The 24,345-nt window shown below is 49.8% G+C and overlaps 7 protein-coding genes across 7 annotated transcripts; 4 read left to right on the top strand and 3 right to left on the bottom strand.

The window, feature by feature from the left end:
• Positions 1 to 361: 361 nt before the first annotated feature.
• ACHE_10467S (uncharacterized protein) lies at positions 362 to 2,922 on the top strand (the record flags this gene model as incomplete). Its single annotated transcript, XM_043279597.1, has 2 exons — positions 362 to 409; positions 472 to 2,922. 2 exons carry the CDS (start codon positions 362 to 364, stop codon positions 2,920 to 2,922), a joined length of 2,499 nt encoding a protein of 832 aa, XP_043131587.1.
• Positions 2,923 to 6,150: 3,228 nt separating this feature from the next.
• On the bottom strand, positions 6,151 to 8,885 carry ACHE_10468A (uncharacterized protein; the record flags this gene model as incomplete). Its single annotated transcript, XM_043279608.1, has 4 exons — positions 6,151 to 7,397; positions 7,507 to 7,862; positions 7,923 to 8,642; positions 8,707 to 8,885. The coding sequence occupies 4 exons, from the start codon at positions 8,883 to 8,885 to the stop codon at positions 6,151 to 6,153; spliced, it is 2,502 nt and encodes an 833-aa protein (XP_043131588.1).
• A 769-nt stretch (positions 8,886 to 9,654) lies between these two features.
• On the top strand, positions 9,655 to 11,497 carry ACHE_10469S (transcription factor domain-containing protein; the record flags this gene model as incomplete). Its single annotated transcript, XM_043279619.1, has 4 exons — positions 9,655 to 10,039; positions 10,088 to 10,661; positions 10,738 to 11,098; positions 11,147 to 11,497. 4 exons carry the CDS (start codon positions 9,655 to 9,657, stop codon positions 11,495 to 11,497), a joined length of 1,671 nt encoding a protein of 556 aa, XP_043131589.1.
• A 2,425-nt stretch (positions 11,498 to 13,922) lies between these two features.
• On the top strand, positions 13,923 to 16,654 carry ACHE_10470S (uncharacterized protein; the record flags this gene model as incomplete). Its single annotated transcript, XM_043279631.1, has 3 exons — positions 13,923 to 14,282; positions 14,339 to 15,414; positions 15,472 to 16,654. The coding sequence occupies 3 exons, from the start codon at positions 13,923 to 13,925 to the stop codon at positions 16,652 to 16,654; spliced, it is 2,619 nt and encodes an 872-aa protein (XP_043131590.1).
• A 112-nt stretch (positions 16,655 to 16,766) lies between these two features.
• Positions 16,767 to 19,091, bottom strand: ACHE_10471A (translation initiation factor eIF2B catalytic subunit epsilon; the record flags this gene model as incomplete). The annotated part of the gene is made up of 4 exons (XM_043279642.1): positions 16,767 to 18,624; positions 18,680 to 18,804; positions 18,870 to 18,926; positions 19,011 to 19,091. The coding sequence occupies 4 exons, from the start codon at positions 19,089 to 19,091 to the stop codon at positions 16,767 to 16,769; spliced, it is 2,121 nt and encodes a 706-aa protein (XP_043131591.1).
• Positions 19,092 to 19,996: 905 nt separating this feature from the next.
• On the bottom strand, positions 19,997 to 21,485 carry skn7 (putative stress response transcription factor SrrA/Skn7; the record flags this gene model as incomplete). The annotated part of the gene is made up of 3 exons (XM_043279653.1): positions 19,997 to 20,517; positions 20,572 to 20,761; positions 20,811 to 21,485. 3 exons carry the CDS (start codon positions 21,483 to 21,485, stop codon positions 19,997 to 19,999), a joined length of 1,386 nt encoding a protein of 461 aa, XP_043131592.1.
• A 1,909-nt stretch (positions 21,486 to 23,394) lies between these two features.
• Positions 23,395 to 24,160, top strand: ACHE_10473S (peroxiredoxin family protein; the record flags this gene model as incomplete). Its single annotated transcript, XM_043279664.1, has 5 exons — positions 23,395 to 23,602; positions 23,656 to 23,755; positions 23,815 to 23,860; positions 23,917 to 24,082; positions 24,132 to 24,160. The coding sequence occupies 5 exons, from the start codon at positions 23,395 to 23,397 to the stop codon at positions 24,158 to 24,160; spliced, it is 549 nt and encodes a 182-aa protein (XP_043131593.1).
• Positions 24,161 to 24,345: the final 185 nt, after the last annotated feature.

Raw genomic sequence — 24,345 nt, forward strand, 5'->3', positions numbered from 1 at the left:
CCGGGGCCGAGGTGCTTCCCCCAGCTGACCGCTGGTGGACGGTAGATCTCTACTTGGACGGCATGTAAAAATCATCTCTTCAATATCTATAGCGCTGACCATCAAGGTAGATATCGGCAACGAACTGAGAACCTCCCTGGTAGAAGAATATGCCAATCAGAAGAAGCCGACTGATGGAGAGATATATCGCAAGATCCGACAGTATGAGGGCGAGGGCAATGAAGCCTTCCGGGAGCGGTGGTTTGTTCGACTGTCGCCCAGCAATCAGGACCGCTTGGATCAGTTGGACAATAAGAAAAACCGTCGTCTTCGGCGGGCTTTCGATCGATTACTACCAATCCCCGGGCTTTGGCCACATGGGATGAGAATCAGCATGCTCCACCGGTTGATCGCCACGGGTTGTGTTGAAGTGAGTTCAAAATCCAGGGCTTGTTTCCCGCCCTGCTGATCCCATTGCTCACCGCTCTGTAGGAGATCCTTACCTACCTAGACCATATCGAAGACTTCTGGTCATCCTTGGTTGGATCGGATCCTGTTTTAATGAAAAAGATTGATCGGGATACCATCGATGCACTGCAGCTGTTGGCGCCGGGGAAATCCCGAACCGACGGAAAAACAGCCTGTGGGCGGGTCTTGAGTGGCCAGGCATTCGCAGAATTCAGCGATGAAGAACGAAGGATTATATGGGACCGAATGAAGGATTTTGACGGGCTGGTTCCGTCCTTGTACACCTTTTTTGAAGACTTCAAGTACCTGGAAAGCTGCGCTCATTGTGTGAAGCGACTGTTTGGCCCGTTGACTGAGTCTGTCTGGGAAACTATGAAGTCAATTTTTATTCCATCCTCAAATTCAGAAGCTGAGAGTGTTATTCAAACTTCTGAGTCCACGTTCCGGCGTCAGCGTGCGACCGACCTGGAGCGTCTGGAGAGGGGATACTTGCAGGTGTGGCTGTATACAATGCGACATTACCCTCTGATGCCCCCGGACCCAAAGAAGGATGATGACCTGTTGGCAAAGCCAGCTCGTGCCAAAGCCGATGAGAGAGCGATCTATGAGATGGCTGAACTTGCTCGCCGGCTCGGATTCAAGTCCCCAGAAATCGATGCATTAATTGATGGTTCCCCAGACCACCAGATCGCACAAGCGGCTCTGCTGCAAGCCAGGAAACCTGGTCGGTTCCGATATGACGCCCAGCAGTTTGATATTTTGGTCAGTCGAATTGTCGATTGTTTCGCAGAGGCGGTTCCCGATCAGCCTGACATGGGACATGACCTTCTTGCGGACAGCGCCATGAAACCCCGGGCTCGCTGCGGGATGCCAAGAATACGAACGCATAAGCAAGATAGCCCTTTGCTCTTCCTGGACCGTTTACACGCCGATGATGCTGGGGTTAGCGACACGACCACTAGCTTTTTCGTCCGCCGCTGTGTCTATTTCGCCTTCTTCGGAAAACCTACACAACCTGGACTTACTGACAGCGACCCGACCGGAGGGTCTCCTGGGGATATGCCTTGGTCGCCGTTGTTCGTCACAGAGGATGATCCATCCGGCGGCCATGGATTTGCTATGCAAGCTGCTTTGCCAAGGGAGCCACCCCAACAAGACCGAGAAGAGCCACAGGGCCAGCGGGCCCGACAGGATAGGGAGCAACGTACTCTGCGCTGCCAGCAGTCACTGAGGCGCGAAAGGGGACGGGAGGTTTTGAAACGACGACGAACGCGGAAGGCTCAGATGCGCAGACGTCAATTGCGCCCAATGGCCGGAAGCGACCAAGAGCCCATGGAGTTAGAATGGCTGAGCACGGAGCCCTCGGATCAGGATATGTCCGACCAAGGACGTTCATCCCCGGAACTTCCTATCGAAGGTCTCCAAGATGAATCAATACCGTTCGATCCAGCGACCGCCCTTACGCTGCACTCGACACATGGCCCTGCCGGCCCGGGAGAAGCAGATACCTTTAGCTATTGCACGAGAATTTCGCTGGAAGCAACCCCGCTTGAGCGGGTCTCAGAAGACAGACCAACGGTAGAAGGCCAGAATCATGACGAGGGTCTTGAGGAGCAGGCGCAAGTTGATCATCCATCACAGCGACAGTCCACGAAAGCTGAGGATGGCAATTCTTCAAGTGTTGGCGATACAGGTGGGCAACAACCGGTCTTGGAGGAATACCTTGACCAACTGATGAGGGCCCAGGAAGAGCAGGAAAAGTTGGAGGCGGAGTTAGAACGTGAGCGACTCGAGGAAGAGCTTGGTCTTTCTAACCAAGAGCAGCCAGCTCCGGATCTATCACCTAGACCTCAAGAAGGACAAAATTCACCAGCGAGACCACCTGACAAGCAACTGACGGAGGTGACACACACTAGGGATCCAGATTTAGCACAGGCTGCTCTTCCAGAACCTACTCAAGACCCTTCGCCAGGGTCTCGCCTTGAAGGACAGCCAGAGCCCCCAGCGGAGAATCTCGAACTTGTAGCACTTACTACCCGGGATGGGGACAGCAACCCCGAAAGTCAGAATCCTCCAGCAGATGATGCTGGTCCTCTAACCATGATGGAAGCACCACCACCAACTCTTGTTGAGATTTCCTTCTGGACTTTTGAACAAGAGGAGTGGAAGCAGTCAGACCGTCTCCAAGTGGATCCTTCAGATCCATCGCCGGTGGAACGAGTTGCGAGGAAGTACACGTGGAAGAACTACTCCCTGTATGATTGGAAACTACAAAGCCTCAGCCCTGCCCAATGTTATCGTGCAGCCACCGTCGACGGCAATAATGCTATATTCCTGATTTCTGAGCATGAAGAGCAGAAGCTCGCGGCCGAGGGCCGATTTGTCAAGGACAGGAAGCTTCTATCGTTGGTCTCTCGAGTCCTGAATCGGACTGAACCCAAGTCTACTACCAAACGTCACCGTCTACAGCACTGAAGAGAACATGAATACCCTTTTAGGTCTTTACCAGGAATATGTGGCTCAACATGAGATGGTTTGGCAGACATGAGCCATGTTGCTCTGAGAGGTTTCTCTCAGAGCAGTTTGACCCATGAGAAACACTTCTTGTATTATCTTACAGGATATGGAGACCTTTTTGTGTGTTATATCATATGTAGATGTTCACGATAATACATTTATGGTTAGAGCATCATAGGGCCTAAAATGACTTGGGAGTAGTGGATCAAAAAGCCTCTCCTATGAGGGCAGCCTTCTTGTGAGAATCCTCTTGTGAGGAAATTAGCCACGTGAGGGTCCACTTAAAAGTAAAAGCCAGACAAGAGGGCTGGAATCATGTGAAACATCTCATAGAAATATATACCTTCTAGGACAATCGTCTCATTCCTAATGCGATCACAATAGATTCATATATGCCTACTGACAGAGTGTGCTCTATCAGCGCGGATGTACCAGAATGACTGCCAAAACCATGACTCCGCTTCCGAACCATTCAATTATACTGATCAATCATATGTGTGCACATAAAGAAATCGTGGCTTCACGTTCGTGCATGGCTCGCATGTGACTTTCTGTGTCTGCACCAGCAAACATTGTAGGGATCAAGTAGCCCAATAGTTCACTGCGGTGCTCAAGTATCGGTATGCTGCTGGGCCTGGTCTCGCTGGCTTAATGAGGCGAGTTTCCATTGGGTTGAAAATGTTTTCGGTAGTTGCCCTGAGGCGAATGATGTCTTAGCGCCGCAGTGACTCTTCCAATAATCGAGCAATGAGGCTTCATTGGCCTCCTGCTACCATCGCCAGAAAAAATGGGCCACCACTAAGGCACATCCCACAGTGGCCCTCCATTTGCGTCGTTTTGGACCGCTGCGGGCCGACAAGGCTCTCGGCGGATACTTGGGTAGATTCTAAGTGGGACTGGACCAGACTAACATTGACAACGGGCCAATAGGACCAACATATTCCCCCGCAGACAGAGCGACTGCGGCGCTAGAACTGCAGCCCTTGACGGCCTGCCTCAGGGCAACCTACTCTTGTGTCAAAGCAGTGGCCTACTGTGGCCAAAGCTCCCGAGGCCGAAACATTAAAGCTCCTGAGGCGCTAGCGCCCCATGCCCTGAGGCAGTGGCTCATGGAATAAGGCCCACCCCTGTAGTTTCCACGGTCTTCTGGCACTGCATTGCCTCTTCCTAGGCATGTCTAAGGTCAACTGAGCTGATATCCTTGGCAAATTAAGTGTTATAAATTTTATCCTCCTGACATATATAAACTCCTTGCTTTTGGCAACCTTCGTGCTACCAACATCAGTCCTCTGTTCATCAAAGACACGCACTTTCCTTGAAGGTCTTCATACGAACTTCTTCTATAAACTCTTTTTCGTTATAAGCAATTCGATATTGCTACCACGAAGAAAAGCAGAGTGCTGCATCCTCATTCCATCTATGGAAGCGGAGAACACAAAGAAAACGAGATTTCCACTGTAAGGGCACTCTTCGCCTACTGGGTGGCCTGTGTCATCAAAACTGCCATTGATTGCTTAACCAATACATGTCAAGGTATCCGACCAAGATGACGCCAATGGGCAAGGATACAGACGCACACATTCGTCAACCTCCAGGAGATCAGAAGGAGCAGATGCTGTCAGGTAAACAGCACAAGAAGGAAGTTGCATTAGACTCCCAGTCCTATTCTGAGGATGATTGCTCAGTCGGGGAAGACATTCGTCTGTGTCTTTTAACACTTTCTTGGGTTACTTTTCAGTTGTGTTTGGTCTGGTTTGGCTTTCTGTGAATGTTTTTCTTCATTGCACTTAAGTGCCTGACAATTACCTGTGTTTGGATCACTTGACTGTCCAAGACGAGCACCGATCGCAAGGTGGGAGGGAACCTGGAGCTCTTGAGCAACCCGCTGAAGAATACAGACAGATGCAAAACCAGTTTCACCACTACATACATAAGGATTAGGATTAGGATTAGAATTTTATTCATACACCGATCCAGCCGCCTTTTCCGAGCAGCTGTGCGGGTACTGTTGGTAACATCTTTGGTCTTGTCAACATGTGGAGAACAGATTCGCCAAGGCTGAGGTTCAACAATCCTCCTATTCTCTTCAATATACCAAAAGGTTTGGTCTCCACCATCGTCCTAGATCGACAACTTTAACCTCCCTGATGTGGCTTTGTATCCGTGCTGATGAGTGGTGAGGCTTGATTCAAATGCTTGCTCTTCAAATTTAATACTAGACCTTCCAAAAAAAGGCGGTCTTGAACAATCTTCTTGATGAATGGGGTGGCCGTGACAGCCATGAAGATGGTGTTTGTCCCGTCCTCGATCACTGCATCACACTATGCGGGGCTACCTATGCGCAGGTCTGTCGTGAAGGGCCGCCCGTTGATCCCTCCTATTTTTCCTAGCCAGTTGTTCAATGGCAGCCGGGTCGGATGACAGCCCAACCTTCCACTGTAGTGCTCTAATCTCGGTAGGGTGGTGAGTTCTAGTCTTGCTGACGTAGTGAGGCTTTGCTGAGGTCAAAGCAAAAGCCTTAGCGCCGCAGTCGACCATGCCAAGTATAGAAGAAGGGCTGTCATTGGCTTATTGCGTCAACCGCCTAGAGCTGCGGGTTCTGCGGGAGGTACAGCAGCGGGCTATAAATCGGTTTGGGACTATTCTAAGTTCTTTGTACTGTACCTTTTGAACATCGTAATCTGACATTAAATAATGAATATTTGATCGGCTTCATGTGATGCTTGTCACCATGACAGACTATTGGGTGCACGTACGCAGAGCTCAACTTAGCGCCGCAGTGCCTAGTATTTTAGGCGGGGGTAGGGTGACTGCGGCACTAAGATCTCGCCTCCGAAATCTGCCCAATAGTCTGTGCTGCTGCTGGCAAGCCTGCGGCGCTAGCGGGTCACGAGGTGACGAGAAATCTCCAGTGCAAAGCAATCTAAGATAGCACCTTGTTCAGCCGCAGCATCAGGGAATAGACGTGGCGCCAGGCACAGTGATCACAATCACCTTCTTCTAAGTCGTATATTTAGCGTTAGATGGTTTGTGTTGGTAGTGCATTGTTTTTAGTGCTTGAGCATCGTTTGCTTTAAGTGATATGATCTTATATAAAAAGGTAAATGTTGTATTAAGGACCAGCCTTCGGCACATGAGAAGGTTCGAGATCTACCTACAAACTATAAACAAAATTGCTTTGTACTATCAATGAGGGTTCAATCGTTGGGACCGACGGCAGGTCTCATTGTATTTGGTATTCGAGGCTGCAAGTAAACGTGGGTCAATCTTCCCTATTTCAATACCAACGGAGGAAGCGGGAGTCTCGGTGGCCGATCGGCTCGACCTTAACGACATGCTGGAGCTGCTGAAAGACGGTGTTTCATCCCGAGACGGCTTTTGTCTCTTGGGAATACGTTCCAGCTTGATATGGAGGTCATAGTGATGAATATTGGCGGCATGTGCTAAAAATTCAGCAATATCGATGAAAGTAGGGAGTTTGCTGCAAGTTTCCCAGGTGCAGCGTACTCCGTCGTGTGCGTTCATAAGGTGACCGATCAGATGACGACGGAGAGAATCCTTCCTTTTTGATGGAAAATTGTGTGGATGAGGATTAGAAGGTGAGCGGCGGGATATACCGCAACAGATGATACATACATCCATGGGGCACTCCGGGGATTTTTCTTCTGACAGGAAGGCTTCCTTTCCCCCAGATGTCTCGCTCTGCTCATCGTCCCCATCCCAGTTGGCTCGTTTGCCTCGACGATTTGGTTCACAGAGGTGCGAGAGTGCGACCAGGTCCTCAGTAACTTGGATACGTTTTGCAAGTAGTCTATCCTCGTCAAAACACTCTCCCTCCGGACCGTAGAATGATTCCACTAGACGAGCTCTTTCAGGAAAAACGTAATCCGGGATGGGGGGCTGCCAATCTTCATCGCCATCCTTGGTACTGTCATCATCACAATTTTCTGCACCAGATTTACCCAAGAGTTGCTGGATTTGTCTGTCGATTTCTAGTACGGGTGCCGTATGGAAATAATCTTTTCTGGCAGTCTGCCGAGTATTATCTCGTAGGGCCTTTCTTAACTTGGTGAGCTTCCTGCTGATTTCGTCATGCCTCTGATAGAGGTCAGGGAAGTGATTTCGAGCGTTCTGAATGGTGCCAGCCAGGGATCGCATTTCTTCCTTTAACTCCCGTTTCTCTCGCCTGAGTTCCAGAATTTCAGGATGTCGACGAATAGCCCGTAGCTGCTCGTCAGTAATGTTTGAAGGGGCCAGTGGATCTCTGTTCCTAAGCATGCCCGCTGCTCTCTGAAGAAGACCCTCCTGAGGGGGCCGAAGGAGGACCACATGTTGGAGATCTCGCTGGATAAATTCCGCTTGGTAATGCTTTTCAAAAATAAAGTCTCCGGACTGGCCAAGAACCCTCTTCCGCTCTTGACTGGTAAAGTGGCCTGTTCCAAGCACGTTAGGTAAATCCAATAATTCATTTAAAGCCCCCATACCCATCGGAATCACAGAGGTCCTATGAAGGGCAATACGGTCACATGCAGAGATACTTACGATTGGCTTCGTTTGCAGTCCAACGCCGGAAGTTGTAATGACCTAGGTTGTCCTCAAATCCTCCATCCTCTCCCAGATCTTTGAGTGCCAGCCGGCTCGAGTCATAAGTCATTGGTAGCGTCGGATGAACCCCATAGCCATACTGAGTTCGAACCACACGTCGAAGTAGGGGAAGGTTCAACTTATCCTTTTTCCACCGAAGCGGAAGAGCTCTGGTACGCTTCGGAACCTTAATCCGCCAGATCAACTCAGGGGTCAGCTCATTTTCGAAAGCGTCATCGCGGAAGGCTAGTGACACAATTTGAACAATTGGACAGTATGCCAATTGATAATCTCCATGCATGAAGAACTTCGTCCTTCGTCCCAGCAATGTCAGTAGACATTAAAGTTTGCTGAAAAAAATTGGGAAAACTTACCCATCAGCACCCTCTGGCCGGCCCTTAAGATTACGAAATTCAATGATGGCACAGAGAACGTCTCGACCATCATCTGGGTTTCTGAGGTAAAAGAGCTCGATATCCCTGTAACATATAGTGTTGGGAAGGTCGTCGGGTGAAATCCGTTGAGGAAGATCACTCTTAAACGAATCACCCCGCTTGCGCTTTCTTGGGCCGAGCGAAAGCGAGCCATCTTGCGATGCATTGGGATCATTTGTAGCATCTCGCTGCGGAAGTAGCACGCCTGGTCGAGTCCCTGTGATGGAGGACCAGAGCATGATCACAGCTTGCTGGATAATCATGCTCCCATGACGGAAGAAAGAAGAATGGACCCAGTGGTGGCGTAAAAGGACGCAGAAATCATCTATGTCCAGTGTGCTCTTCTTTTTCACGCGCCTATTGATCTTGCGCTCTGCAGGAAAAACTTGTTCAAGGTACTGTTGTCTATTGAGTATCCAGGTGTAAGAATGGAACAGGAAGCTTAAACATACTCGTCGCATCTGCTCATGAACATGATGATTTACAGGCCGGCGGGCAAACAAGCCAAAGTATTGGCACAAGCGCCGCCAATATTCATCATAGGTCTGAAGTCTTTTCTCACGCGAGGTCCTTGACATCCAGTCAAGAAAGTTCATATAGATGGCTTTGTCTTCCGACAGTAGATATTCCACATAGTCCTCGTTTGAATGTGCACAATATCTGCAGGCTGTTAGTTTTATTGGAACATCCTCTGGTCCACCGTGAGAGTGAAGGGATGACGTGCCTTCGCCAGTACCGTTCGACAACTGCAAGACCTTCAAGTGTCCTGGGCTTGTAGTTAGGGGGAAGCCATCCCAGATTTCGGAAATGCTCAAGTCTGGTCCGAGTCTCCTCGCACAGGATAGGATCGGTCCAGTACTGGTGCTCGTCGGGGTTCGCAGGAGGAAGAGGAGGCGGCGTCATTGAGACGAACAGATATAATATGAATAAAGAAAAAGGGAGTTTTGAAGGCAGTGCTCGCAACAGTTGAGGCTGGGTTGGGAAGGAGAGTTCGTCGAGAGGCGTGACAAGAGACAGAGATGGCCAGAAAAAGGAGACAAGGGGAAGAGAGAAAGTGACATTTTATACGGTCGCCCAGGGAAGCCTGTAGGAATCAGGGAGCAGCTGTATTTCGCAGCGAGGGAAGCCATTTTCGGCAGCGATTCGATCATGAGTCGAAGAGGTTCGCAGGGTAAGCCAACAGCACGGGGTGCGGTACTACAAAGAAAAACGGGCTTGGCGGGTGCAGAATAGTGGCCGGATCACGTGTGTAAATCGTTCAAGCAGCAACCGGTCGCTGAAACGCCGTGTGGAAATGACGCCGTAAACGGCCTCACTGGCGGTCATTTTCGGCGTCGATTTCACAGGTACTCACATTCTAGTTGTTATTCCCGAGGAATGCTTTAGAAAAAAAGAAAAATGCGCCTTTCTATATCCTGCGATTCTTGTCGGTATGTAAATCCATTGTCATGATCTGCGCATTTCCACTGAAATTGATTGTAGGAAAGCGAAAGTCAAATGTTTCCATGAGGGTCATCCTCCATGCCGTCGATGTCAACGAGGAAATCGACATGGTTGTGTGCTCACAGATCCGCGGGCGTCGCCGTTACGACCACGGGTAGACTCATTGCGAGTCCAGCGCAAGACAAAATCCGCTTCTAGGGCTGCAGTCGACACTTTTACCGTCGATGCCATGGGCTCCAGTGATGATGACCCCCAAATTGCGTCCTCCAACCCGGTTGCTTCTCTATCTCCGTCCACCCTCATCAGCGCCTGTGATACCTACCGTAAGAAATTTCCTGTAGCGAACTTTCTTCACTACCCGTCACTTATTGCCAACATCTCGACCAATCCCTCTTCTGTGGACCCGGTTTTCGTGGCCGCATTGCTCTCCCTCTGTGCCCGCTTCCTCCCGGAGCATAATCTGGATTCTGGCGAAACATATGCAGAATATGCACGATCCGAGCTGGCTCACAAGGCCTTCGAATCTCCTTCACTATCCCTGGCACAATCTTCGGTGATGCTTGTATTCTATGAGTGGGGGTCGGGGCGCCCATATAAAGCGTGGATGTATAGTGGTATGTATGTACCATCTCTTTCAATTGATATATCACTGACACTGTTAGGAATGGCAACTTATATGATACAGTCGCTGTTAAAGACAGCGGACGATAGTATGGAGCACAATCCAGATGAATTTCATGCTTCTCAAATCCAGTATGAGCAGCTTGTCCGCACGTATTGGGTCTGCTTTGCTCAAGATTGCGAGCTAAGCTCAGGAGCTCGTCAGCACTTTGCCCTATCCTTTCGTCATATTTCTGTCCCCCTACCGGTTAGCGATTATGATTATAATTTCGGCCGCCGGGGACCACCTAGATTGATGCCCGCTGATCTTACTCGAGGCTCCCCGCTGTGCGTGAAATTGACTATCGAACACGGCCTGACGGTCGTAACGCGCGGCTTCGATATATTCGTGCGCATCTTACGTTTTGCTAATGAGAGTCGTCGCGGTCGAGTCTCGTTAACGACGACGGCGCTATCATCACCACAGCAAACCTGGCAAGTCCTTAAAGAAGAGCTAGATGAATGGAGGTCCCTGCAAGACTCGACTCTTCAATACCCGGCTACCAGCGTTCAGGTGCATGTTGCTCTCGGATATGGGGAGCTCTTTGCTTATATCAACCTGATTTATTTCATGAGGTAGGCACGGGGATCATCATTCTCCAAGTCTCACGAATACCGTCAACTGAGGTACAAAGTAACTGACTTGCTGAAGCATCCTCTTCCTTTATCGGGATCAGCTTTTGTCTAGCTTAAAGCAAATCCATGATCCACGCCACGATCCTCAGTCTTCAACTAGCTTAGACGGGACCACTTGGAGCGAAGGTGCCATTGACCGTCTCTTTGAAGCAGCACAGAATATTGGAGGTATTTTATCAGTTCTGCAAACCTGTTCAGCGCCTGTTATCACACCATATGCCGGGTTCAGCGTCTTTGTAGCTGCCCATATCAATATGTACGGAACTGTATCACCACTGCAATATCCGGGTGGACAGGGACGCGCAGAGAAAGAGAAAAAAGCTAATTTCTCATATCTTGAGCGGCTGTGCGAATTCTGGCCGGTCGGCCACAACTGGGTAAGTCCACTTACTTCCACGTTATCTACACCGATTAACCATCGGTAGTGGCGGGCTGCACAGGACGCAAACAAGTTCTACGAAACGGCTAGGAATAACCAGGAGCATGCCCTTTCAGGCGACCGCCCTGGTCATATAACGCTGGCAGGGACTCTAGATGAATACGGGGATATACGGTCTTCTCGTCCGCGGAATGAGACGTCCTCGAATACGAGCCACATTACGCTGCCCAGGGGCCAGACTGACTCTCCTACTCAAACACGCTTACCGTTTAATGACCAGTTTATATTGGACGCTCAAGAATTGGAGACGGATATGTTGCAATGGCCATTTATCGATGAGACTTGGTCATCTGGGTTTGATACGGGGTTTGACGCTGCGTGGCCTAATTTTGGCTAACACAAGCGTAAAGGATGCACAACTGGAGTGGTTTGAGGATTATCAAGGCTCTCGATGACTCGAATTTGCATACAATATTTACCGTGACCGCTGGACAATTGAATTTGGAAAGTTCATGCACTTATTTGTCAATCACGGACTTGCGATAGCATAGGAAATCTTAGTCACGTCCTTCTGTCGACTTATCTTCCTCACAACAGTCTCTCCAATGTCTCCGGTGGTAGGAAGATGCGTCCCTCCATAAGGATAGGCCCCGACACCATCAACATCTACAACCCGAACATTGCCATCGTCAGGGATTGAGAACCCTTCTGGTAACGCAGCACAATGAGCCTTTGCCTTCTTCTCATCCCACCAATCAATATTCACCGGAATATTTCTCTGCATCAGCTCGTTCACCCGCTCTTAAATATCACTCTTCTGCTCACCGGAAATCAACCCCCAAACACGAACGCCATCCCGGGAGCATGATTTGCTTTCACCTCAGAAACATCCCTATCCTTTTCCTTCAATTGTCTTCGGATGAAACAATCTGGTCGCGCCTTAATTTCATTTGGCCGTTATCGCTGGGTTGGCCGCCTCGGGGAGTGGAATATTGTCTCGTCAATGGCGATAACATAGTCACTATCTTCGGCATTCTCAAAGAGTGCTCTGTCGGTTTCTGAAAGAGATCTTGTGGATTGACAGGAGACTATATTCGTTACAAGCTCGTGGAGAGAGGATTTAATTTGGTACACTGGTACCGTGCTGGCAATTGCCGGGATTGACTGCTCAAGCGTGAGTACAAATATCCAGACTGGCGCGGATAAACATAACATACCATGTTTCATGGAGCACAACGGCTTGGACGAGAAAATTTGTAAGAAAATGCAAAACTTCTTGAAAGATCACCTTTAAAATAGAATAGCGTTGAATCCATGTGGGTTTTATTACCGATGCGGGCTCGCGAATACGTCTCGCTACGCTATTTCCGCCAATGGCGAAGCCAGACATCTTGATAAGGATCTCAATTTAAAGTTGAATAAAAGAGCATTGATACGGCGATGCTAATGGGTGCAAAGTCTCATGCGCTGGTGATTCCGTTAGCTGGACTTACGATCTGTCAGGAATCAGGGCTCGTTCTATCTAATGAGAGACAACTGTTTGATACCGTGGCAAATAATGCAATAGTCAGGTCTTAAAGATCTTAAAGGCTTTCAGATCTATGTATTTCTGGTATCACTTATTCTGAACAAAGAGTGACCGCACGAGTAGCACGCGGCATCCTCTTTGCCCCCAATAGTAGCAGATTTCTGCGCGTGTTTCGCTTGCTCTTCTCCTATCATGTTCTTCTAGGTAATATTTTTAGAATTGGGGGAATGACTGGTTTGGTGAAGCTATCGCTTCATTGATTTCAACTACGAGCAAATCCATCCCTGCTGAGCTCTCGTCAGATGAAAGCGTAATCAGCGCTGCCACAGAAGATCCACTCCGCTGCCTCCATGCCTACGCCCTACTCAGATGATATGGTTTAAGTCCTCAATACATTCAATAATAATCTACCTGCTCATGGCAAAAAGTCGATACTTCGTCTGATAAATGAGGAAACTTCTGATGGCACGCTTTTCGAGCTTACCCTGCACCTCACTACCGCTATCCTCATACCCAGTAAGTACAATCTTGGGCTGCTTTCATTGTCGATAATCTTTAATGAGATGCTTAAATCGCGGCTGCTCTGTCTACCAAACTAGTAGTCGGATTAGATACCAAAATATGGAAGACTCTAAAACTCCCCGGAAGTTGAGGAAATCTCGCACCTTTGCAAGCGTCTATAAGAGACTAACGTTAGAGCCTTCTACTAAGACTCCAATGATAGGTTGCACAGAAATCACCCACGTATTGATTTATGGCTACGGGTGCTCACCTCTCACACCAATCGTATTCTTCCAGCTACCATGATTACCCGAGCAGAATCTTCCGCGCAAGATTTAGTCTGCAATCCCATGAAAATTACGGGAAATACTAGTAGCTAACTATCCTACATGCTGCAAGTCCAAGCATATGTAACAAACGGATGTTTATTTAGCATGTCTACCGGCCCGGTGGACCTGTTAGCCCTAGCTGCGTAACGGTCGTAGAAAAACAATGCGTACCGCAAGGTAGTACACCGTAGCTAGGCACGCACACGATCCGGCGATATACCTTTATCATCAAGTATACACGTATATATGGCGCTTGTTTTCAGTCGAGCCATAGCACGCGACATCTTGCTCTGATAGATTACCTTATTTGCAGCGTCACACAAAGACATAGAAATCCCCTTTTTATGATTATTCCCGGGCATTGGAAATAATAGCATAGCAGATTCTGTACGACATCCCTCCGGGAGGAATGTATAAGGGAGAGGGTATGTAACTCATCCATCACCGACCACTGACCGACCACCATGGACCCAACATACACAACCCGGCAGTTCCGTGAATACCTCCAGTTTAGCTACCCTGCTGCTACACTGCTAGTATTTTTGATCGGGTTTATCACAAATTCGGTTCTGATCGCTAAAAGCTCCCAAAATGGCGGCGCAGTGCGGTGTGGTCTTGAGGAAAAGCCCTTGTCCAAGGGGTTGAGAAGTACGATACACAAGATTGCAGATGCTCAGAAGCATCAGTTTTCTTCTAGTGCAAGATATGCATTCGTATGGCTTGTGGTTGGTGTCCTGGTGACCCTTGTGGCGGATGTTTCTGTCCATATCAGTCATGCTATTGCGGGCCATGAGGAGAGATGGTGGTGTGGACAAGCGACTGTGGTGAGCTTCTTCAATTCATATGGCTGGAAAATAGCAACCAAGGCTAACCGGTATAGATCTACGTCGTGGGATCATTTTTCTCCCACGTCATCATCTTCCTCTCCCTGCTCGATACAAATCCCGCCCCAACTTTCGCGCAATTTATTCCCTGGTCCATGACGATTCCGTTCGAACTCGCCATAGTCGCTACTTCTTTATCAATCTATACCAATACACACCATGATCCGATCGTCGGGAATGCATTCGGCGGTCCTCTGCGCGAAAGAATCACAAAGTGGGAATTGCTGGAGGTGATATCCGGTGTTATTCGACTTCTTTTTCTGGTTTTCTTGGTTGCTTTGTACGTGCTGCATTTCGTCCGCGCGAATTCGGCCGAGGGCTCTCGCGAAGATAGTCCAATGGAGCAGATTGGACTTCTTGACTCTGAGACAAAGGCTGGGGCCGAGAACAACGAGGGTGACGATGCCCCCGAAAAACCTACAACTGCCCCAAACACCTGGTGGCAGTACCTCAGCGGCTACTCCGTACTATTTCCATACCTATGGCCCTCCAAATCCCGGCGCCTTCAGATTATCGTCATAATCTGCTTTGGCCTCTTAATCCTCCAGCGCATCGTTAACGTCCTAGTCCCATACCAAGTCGGCGTAATCACCGAGGCCCTCTCCATCGAAGGAAACAATATCCACCTCCCCTGGCTCCAAATCTGCCTCTACATCATCTACCGCTGGCTCCAAGGCAGCCAGGGCCTTCTCGAGTCCCTGCGCTCATATCTCTGGATCCCAATTAGTCAATATGCTTACATGGAAACGTCGACTGCGTCGTTTGAGCATGTGCACGGTCTGAGTTTGGATTTTCATTTGAATAAGAAGATTGGGGAGGTGCTTTATGCGTTGAATAAGGGGAGTGATTCCGTAAATACGTTTTTGGAACAGGTTACGTTCCAGGTTGTGCCTATGGTTATTGATCTGGGGGTTGCGGTGGGGTACTTTTTGATTGCGTTTGATGCGTATTATGGGCTTGTTGTTGCTATTGTGACGTTTTTCTATCTCTATGTCACGGTGCGCATAGCGCAGTGGAGGGCTGAAATGCGAAGAAAACAGGTCAATGCCCACAGGCAGGAGAATGCCATCAAGTGAGCCCTCCCCCCTGTACCCTCACTTGGCAGCACGATAGCATGCTAACGACACAGAAACGACTCCCTCTCCTCCTACGAAACAGTAAAACACTTCAACGCCGAACTCCTCGAACACACCCGCTACCGAACAGCAGTCTCCACCTTCCAATCCGCAGAATACCACTCCCTCTACGCGCAGTCCTTCATGACAGCAGCCCAAAACACAGTCTTTACACTAGGCCTGCTACTCACCTGCTTCATAGCCGCGTACCAGGTCTCCATCGGCCAGCGGCCAGTGGGCCAATTCATGACTCTGCTCACGTACATGGCGCAGCTACAGACGCCGCTGAGTTACTTTGGGACGTTTTATCGGTATATCCAGACTGCTATGATTAATTCGGAGCGGTTGTTGGAGTTGTTGAGGGAGAGGGCGTCGGTTGTTGATAGGGTGTCTGCTAGACCTATGGATGCTTGCCAGGGACGGATTACGTTCGAAGATATTGGATTTGCGTATGATGCGAGGAAACACAAGAATGCGTTAAACGGGCTATCATTCCACTGCGAGCCAGGCACAATAACAGCCCTAGTCGGCGAGTCCGGAGGCGGGAAGTCGACTATCTTCCGCCTGCTCTTCCGCTTCTATAACCCCCAAACCGGCCGGATCCTCGTCGACAACAATGACGTCCAGGATATAACCATCGCTTCTCTCCGCGAACACATCGCCATCGTCCCGCAGGACACATCCCTCTTCAATGAATCCCTCCTCTACAATCTCCGCTACGCATCCCCCTCCGCCACAGATGAAGACATCCACAATGCCTGCCGAGCAGCCTGCATCCATGATAAAATCATGACATTCCCAGAAGCCTACGAGACGAAAGTCGGTGATCGGGGACTGCGGCTTAGCGGCGGTGAGAAACAGCGCGTTGCGATTGCGCAGACAATTCTTAAAAATCCGCAAATTATACTCTTGGATGAGGCGACTGCTGCGTTGGATAGTGAGACGGAGGGGCATGTGCAGGAGGCGTTGGGGAACTTGGCAAAGGGGAGGACGGTGATCATGATTGCGCATCGTTTGAGTACTGTTACGGAAGCGAACCAGATATTGGTGTTGCATGAGGGCAGAGTTGTGGAGAGGGGGACGCATGGGGAGTTGTTGGGGTTGGGTGGGAGGTATATGGGGATGTGGCGGAGGCAGAGTCGGCAGGGTGCTGGAGAAGAGTTGCGGAGACGGAATCCACAGCAAAGGTTGCTCTAGTCGACGTGGTGGCATTGTATATAGGCACTTGATTGCATTGCGAGGTAGCATTTTGTTCTATCTGAACTCCTTTTCTTCATAACCATAACCCATAATGCATATACAAATCACTCTACTCATCATCACTTTCCTCTTCCTCATCTTCATCACTATCCTCCTCCTCGGCATTGGCAAGCCAGTCCACAAACTGCTGCGTCTGGACCCTAATTTTCCTCATATCCTCCGTCCCGCTAGACCGCTCATCATCCCACCACTGCTCATAAGCCTCTTCCTCGATCAACTCGAGATCGTAAAGCTCCTTCGCTGTAAACAGCAGTACCGTATCGCCCTTTGGCCGGGTAACGAGGTCCTGTTGGAGTAGGAGTAGTAGGTCCACCTGGTCCGGCTTCGCTGCGGTTTCGCGATCGAACATGCACCGCTCCACGATCTCGCGGTACGTGCCGAAGATGTCACGGACGGCCTGGGAGGCGGATTTCTGGCTCTCGTCTATGAGGTTCTGGATGCGTTTCATGAAGGCTGAGACCACCGCGCGGCGGACTTGGTTGTCAGATGCGTTGGCAGTCATGCGCAGAGAGACGAGCTCGAGTTGCACGACGTCTGGGCTGACGCCTTCGCGGAGACCGTCGTAGAGGCTGACGGCGGCGTCTTGGACGAAGTGGTCTTCTTTTTCTTCTTCGGAGACGGAAGTGCCGTAGCTTCCTGCGCGGGAGCCGGCGAAGTCGGAGGTTTCAGAGGACAGAGTTGAGATGGATTCGGTGGAGAGGGAGAGGTTGGCCATGTTATAGACTAGGCCGGAGGAGGTATCGCTTGCGTCGTCCTCTTCGTCGTCTGAGTCTTCGTCACGGGTGAACTCGTATCCTTCGCCTCCGGCACCGACGACCGCCGGATCGCTCTCAGGCGCAACTTCATCATCTTCCTTCGGAGACTTGGTAATACGGATCCCTTCGCCAATGGTGATTCCATCGGCAATTTTAACTCCGTACGAGAGAAGCGCCCCCGACTCGACCTTGCATTGGTTGCCCACCACGGCACCATTGGCAACAATAGCCTGGTTAACAATCGTGTTATCCCCAATGACAACATTGTCCCAGATATAAGCACCGTTCAGAGTCACGTTCCTGCCGATCTTGCAGTTCCTCCCGAGCACCGTGTTCTTCACCGTCGTCTTCTCGCCGATACTGGTACCTTGTCCGATCACCACCCGACGACCCACGACGCATGACCTCGCTAATGTCACGTTCTGTTCTTGGTATAGGTTGCTCTTGCGGAGCTCGTAGTTGTGTCCGGGGAGCAGGTTCGTGTCTGGGCAGAGGGGGTACGTCCATCTCGAGATGACGTCCTTGCTGATGGCATCGTACGCCTTAAGATTCCGTGCTCTTGCCGCATAGTGGTCCTTGATGATGTACGTGTGGATGGTCTTACCGTTCAACTCGTAATCCTTCAGAACACCAAACAAGAATTGCTTCCGCGGCGCTTGATAGTCGAAGCTGTCGGACCACAAACTCAAAACATCGGGCGTGCAAATGTCGATGCTACAGTCAATCAAATCCTGACGGATATCAATCTCCGGATGCGAAGCAATAATCTCAGTATCGATGTTCAAACGCGCCCCATGCTCCGACTGCTCTGCGTGGTGGTCGATCTCCTCGTAATGAAGACAACGGTCCTTGGTCGGATCGACGACAAACACCGGCGAGACGGACGAGGACTTGGTTCGGTGGTTCCGGCCAGCTTCGCGCAGGACCATGGTCATAATCGCGTTCTTATCGGCTTCACGGCGGGCTCGGTGCGTGGCCAAGGCTCCTTCAATCGGCATGTTGCTGATGACATCTCCGCTCACGACGATAAAGTCTCCTGTAATGACATGTTTCCCGTCAAGATCTCGCATAACATCACCGACCGATGTAGACGTGGACTTGAGGAAGGTCAATTGCTTAAACGGCGACGAGAGTGCTCTCCATTTCGATGCGCTGGTGTCACAAGTTAGCTTGGTCACAGCCACACCCTATTCCTTCCCTCACGTACTTGATATACTTCTCCAACTGGTCGGAGTGAGCACCTCCATAGAGAAACACCTCTTCGACGCCCGCATTGGCAAGAAATTCGAACGTATACTCAATCAACGGCGTGTTGGCCAACGGCAGTAGACACTGTATTCGTTTATCGCATTAGCACCAACCTTTACCCCGGGCATATAAGAGGAAAGAGAACTAACCCTAGGCTTGTCGAGCGTAAATGGCTCGAATCTTGTCTCGAAAGTATCGGCCAGGACCTAAACCAGTCAGCCTCCAGCCCCGCGCCGCGTTGTGCCTGTCGATCTGCGATATCGAGATCTGGGGTGCAGGGGCAAACATACAACGGCCTGAAGTGTCTCCTCGACTTCCTCTGCGGCATTTCGCTGTTTCGGCGCGCCACCACCGCCTTTCTTGGGGGCCATAGTTGCTGCCGACAATCCAAAGAAGTTAGCAAACTAGTTCTCCGTGTGGGCGACCGGAGAATGCACAACGCGGGGAAATGGTACTTACCTCTATCCGTACAGTCGCGAGGTCAAAGGCAACAAATCTTCGCGGATAAAACACAATAATCTAATTCTCTCACAGGTACCTCGTTGACCCAATCGCGACTCTTTCACAGAAAACTCCGCCAAGCCATCGGAGTCATCTCCATCCCACTTTGATTCTGCCAGGCGGTAAGTCTGTTTGCGATATTTGTGTATTTTGCAGTGTTTGCAATTAGAGAATCACGTGAATCACGTGAAAAGCCACAATGACGCCGCGCAGCCCCCGAAAGTCCAGACCCTCGACTCGACCTTGGTCAAGGTCTAGACCGCGTGGAGAATGCAGACCTTGTATTTTTGTTTTCTTTCATGGGTTTGTTTGACGAATCTGTCCCTGCCGCTCGTGTGGAGCCTTACTGGGCTTATTGACTTATTGATAGTAACACACAATATATGGATGCAACTAATTTGTTCATCGAATGCAGGTAGATACATGGGGAAGGAAAAAAAAAGAAAAAAACTCACGCCGCCACTCCCAATTCTTGTACACCAAAAAGCCAAACGCTTCCCCATAGGGAGTATATAAATAAAAACATCTCACGCTGCCAGTCCTCAAAGTCTCGATCCAGAGCTCCGCTGAACGCCCCATATAGTCTATAAGTCACAAAGAATGTAATGAGAAAACCTCCCGGAGAACAATGTAAGAATATTCGCAGTAGAAATAAATCGTAGTCCGGAGACGGTATGAGTGAATCGAATGCTTGAAGCAAATTTGTACGCGAGGTGTATATGTGCAGATAGAAGTGGAATAGAATGCCGCGTTAGACGTTCATGAATCAAGTAGACTAGCCCGTCCGTGCTTGCACCGGATTGACCATCGCCTGTGCAGGCTGAGCATACATGCGCGGTCGCTTCGCCATGTTGGGGTTATCTGGAGCGCTGGACATTTCCGATACTTGTCGTCGGTGCGGTGGCCGTACTGCTGCTGGCGCCGCTCCGGCTGGGGCGAGTGCCACTGCCGGTGCTGGGTACTGGACACCGTTTTGATCGACGGTGTACGCGACTGGAGCAGCCGGCGTGGCGGCAGCATATTGCCCTTGTACATGCGGAATACTGGGATGGACCGCCATGCCATGGAACTGGCCAGGTGACTGCCAGTTACTCATGGACGCAGCTGGCGATTGACCGGGGGAACTGTCCTCCTTGACAGATTGAGCAGCGGAGCCTTGCGCAGCCATTGTGACCGCAGGCGCAGGTTGTGGAGCCTCCATGCCCTGCGGAATAGACTTGAGATGGACGAGATGCTTCTCAAGCATGTCGAGCAAGCTCTTGCGAGTAAACGGTTTGGGAAGCACATCATCCATTCCTAGCTTAATTAGCAGCCGCATGAAAACAGGCATCAGTAACAAAGCGCACTCACCATGCTGGAAGTAAAGCTGAATATCATCACTCCGGATGTTGGATGTCATAGCGATAATAGGAGTCCGGTCGAACTGGCGGATAAGGTGGCAGGCTGAGACACCGTCCAGATTGGGCATGATGATATCCATGAGAATTAGATCGTACTTCGAACCGTCTTGAATTTTGTTCACGGCCTCGAGACCATCAAACTGCGACAGGTTAGTGGACTGTTCTATAATACCAAGGAGACAAACATACCGCAGTATCAATTACACAAGAAAACGAATACAAGAATTTCCCACCAATTTGACGACACGTTGCGTCGTCCTCGACAAGTAGAATGTGCGGGCTGCGCATCCATCCCGGGTCAACGTTGGTGCTCTTCTTTCGATTATCAGGAAACTGCCGGCGGGCATCACTGGATTCGATCTCCGGCTTGGGTGGCATCGGATATGGCACATTGTTAACATGCTCACTGTACATGGGATCAATACCATTGGTTGCACCAACGGGGTAAACCACGGTATCCATCTCGCCATTCATCTTGGGCGTTGTGGTGGGATAAACCAAAGCGCTGGAATTGGCGCCAGTCGTCGGTGCACGCACCATTCCGGTAGTCGGCGTTGATACGACGGGAGTCTGTTTGGCTTCGCCAAGTTGATCGACACCGGTGAGGTTGAACTGCATTTCGGAGTGCAAATCGTTGAGCAGCTTCGAGGCCTGCTGAAGCGGCGATGATGGCTCATCTTCCATCGGGGTGACCTGGGACGGGCTCAGGGTCGAACCAGCTTGTCCTTGTGGTTGGAAGGGGGCAGCCGCCTTGCTGTCGCGTCTCTGCCGGGCATCGACGGACAGTAGGTAGGTCATCAACTGGTGAATGACGTTCTCGTGGTTGAGGACCGTCTTTTGCACGCGCATCACCTCCTGCAGCATGAGCTGATGATCGACGGTGAGTTGAGCGTAGCGGTCGGACAGGTGTTGGATCTGCTGTTGTTGGGCCACGATTTGTTGGTTCAAGAGATCGATCTGCTGTGTCGGGACAGAGTCGTCATGATCGCGAGCCTGTTTACGGGGCGCCGGCGCTTTCCGTCGAATGTTGTCCAACGATTCCTTGCTGTTTGCCCGGAACTCAGGGTGCTTAAACTCCCAAGCCTATACACTATTAGAACATTGTACGTCCGGAAAGAAGTAGATGTCGCCTACGTTGGGACCGTATGGTGATTGCCCATTCTCCTCGTTATTCTGCCGGACTTTGTGGAAATCGTATTTGTTCAGCTGGCGAACGAAACTGGCAAAGTTGCTGTGCTTGAAGTGTCTTGGCAGGATGGTTTTGGTGAATTTTTCGCACTAGAGCAAAAGATCCTCCGGTCAGTCTACTTTCTTGCCAGCGGAACGAACGGGGCGAAATGGGCGCAAATTACCTCCAGGACGACGAAGCTGTCCCCCTCATCACCCCAACGAACGATCTCCGAATATGATGGGTCCTCGAGCATCCTTAAAACGAGTCAGAACACGAACTATTGATGTGATCCATGGTCGCGTCGCAGGTGTTGGGCCGAAAACGCCGGAAATCGACAATGCCGAACAAAGGCAGCAAAAAAAAAAAAAGTAGCGGGGTGGAAAAAGAACTCACTTGTAGAGTTTTCGCACCTGCCATTGTCAGTATTATTGAGAGATAGTAGAATATGAGCATAGTAGAGACGTACAAAATCGCTGGAGTTGCCCGAGGGCCCGGAGTTGGACGAGGTCGAGGTCTGGCCACCCTCCATCGTGGGCTAGACGGGTCGCGACCGATCGAAAAGCAGCAGGGAGGACTATCACAGTAAGTGACGGGAAATAACAAGATATAAGAGAGAAAAAAAAAGATATCAAAAAAATAGAGAAAAAAAGAAAAAGAAAAAGAACGAGAGAAGAAGAAAAAGATTCTAAAGAAGAAAAGAGAACAGAGTGAGTTGGAGGAGAAAAGAGGAAAAGAAGAGGAAGAGGAGAAAAGAGTGGTCAGTGAGTGGGACGGGGCCAGTGGAATTCCGCAGTGACCCCGGATACTATGGACTATCACCACTAGAGCTGTTATATATAGTTGAGTTTTTATATTTAAAGAATGGATAAGACGTATGAGTATAGTTAAAGACTCAGAATTTGTATTCTTGTTCTCCGGGGGGTGGTTCATATCATATATGAACTGACAGCACTCAACTGCGATGTATCGGAGTACTTGTCTGCAGACCAGTGAGAAATAGGGCATCTGATTGGAAGCCTATAGTGATTGACGTTGGTCTAAAATCCCTATGTCAATTGTGTTGTTGTTTTACATACATAGTAGCACTCCGTATAGGAGTGTTGTATACGGGGTTCTCATTCGGGGCACTCGGATGGCCTCCTCCTATTGTTACTCCTCTACTTCCACTACCAGTATATCTATGATTGTAATCCTGGGTACGATCCTTGAAACTCTACATTCACATGCTGATAGCTGCAATATACAACCTGCAGTTATGCAATGCATATTCAAAACAGCTGTCAACCCCTCATCCCCGCTGCGAGTATCGGTACAGTGTAGGCTGAATTTTTTAGCATCTGACATAGAATGTCATCGTAGTACTCCGGAGTAGTCCTGTAGTAGTTTTATACCCCTTGTATACCCCGTACACTAACACCACCTTTTTTTTGATTGTGCCATACAGGGCAGACAGATACTACTAATCAAGCAACGGTCGGCTATGACGAAATCGGTCAGGTCCCCGATATAAGCGGAATACATTCTTCTCCATCTTCTTCAATCTACCACCTCAATTACTCTACAAACCGCACACTACTCCCCTAACTCACCCAGTATTTCACGATGTTCGCCACTCGCCGTGTCGCTACCTCCCTCCCCCGCGCCTTCTCCCAGCGCGCCCTCTTCCACAACACCGCTCCGGCTTTCGTCCAAAAGGGCGACTCCATCCCAGACCTCGACGTCCTGGTTGAGAACTCCCCGGGTAACAAGGTCAACCTCGCCAAGGAGATTAAGGGCAAGGGTGTTATCATTGGCACTCCTGCTGCCTTTAGTAAGTCGCTCTGCTTATCTTCCATGCTGTGAGTAGTGCGACTAACAGAATAGGTCCGGCTTGCTCGAGCACCCACGTCCCCGGTTATATCAACCACCCCAAGCTCAAGGAAGCTGGTCAGGTTTTCGTTGTCTCCGTCAATGATCCTTTTGTGTATGGAGAACCCGTCCGCGCTTTCAATTGAATAACATCAATCTTACTGACCGTAACAGGACCAAGGCTTGGGGAACCTCCCTCGACCCCACCGGCAAGAGCGGCGTATGTTAACTCTCCTCATAACGAGGACAAAGTCCAATTGTTAACTGCTTGGATAGATTCGCTTCCTTGGTGACCCCACTGGTAAATTCTCCGAGGCCCTCGATGTGACCTTTGACAGCACCTCGGTCTTTGGCAACCAGCGCAGCAAGCGCTACGCTCTTACTGTGGAGAACGGCAAGGTCACGGGTACTTACATTGAGCCGGACAACACTGGCGTCAATGGTATGCACATCCTTATAACATCGCTGAGAATACTGCTAACATGCATTAGCCTCCACGGCCGAGAAGGTCCTTGGTTAAACGCTTTAGTATAGATTGAATGTACATTCATGCCACTGTAAATGACCATCTATAACAATGTAGTTATTCATTCAATCATATTCGACAACCATAGTCCCGTTGCCAACATTATCCGTACAATGTACATTTTTATTCCTCCAACGCCTAACAATGGCATCTATGCAATCCGTCCATATCCCATCTTA

The sequence above is a fragment of the Aspergillus chevalieri genome, chromosome 1 (assembly GCF_016861735.1).
Source record: "Aspergillus chevalieri M1 DNA, chromosome 1, nearly complete sequence".
In the NCBI taxonomy this organism is placed as follows: Eukaryota; Fungi; Ascomycota; class Eurotiomycetes; order Eurotiales; family Aspergillaceae; genus Aspergillus; species Aspergillus chevalieri.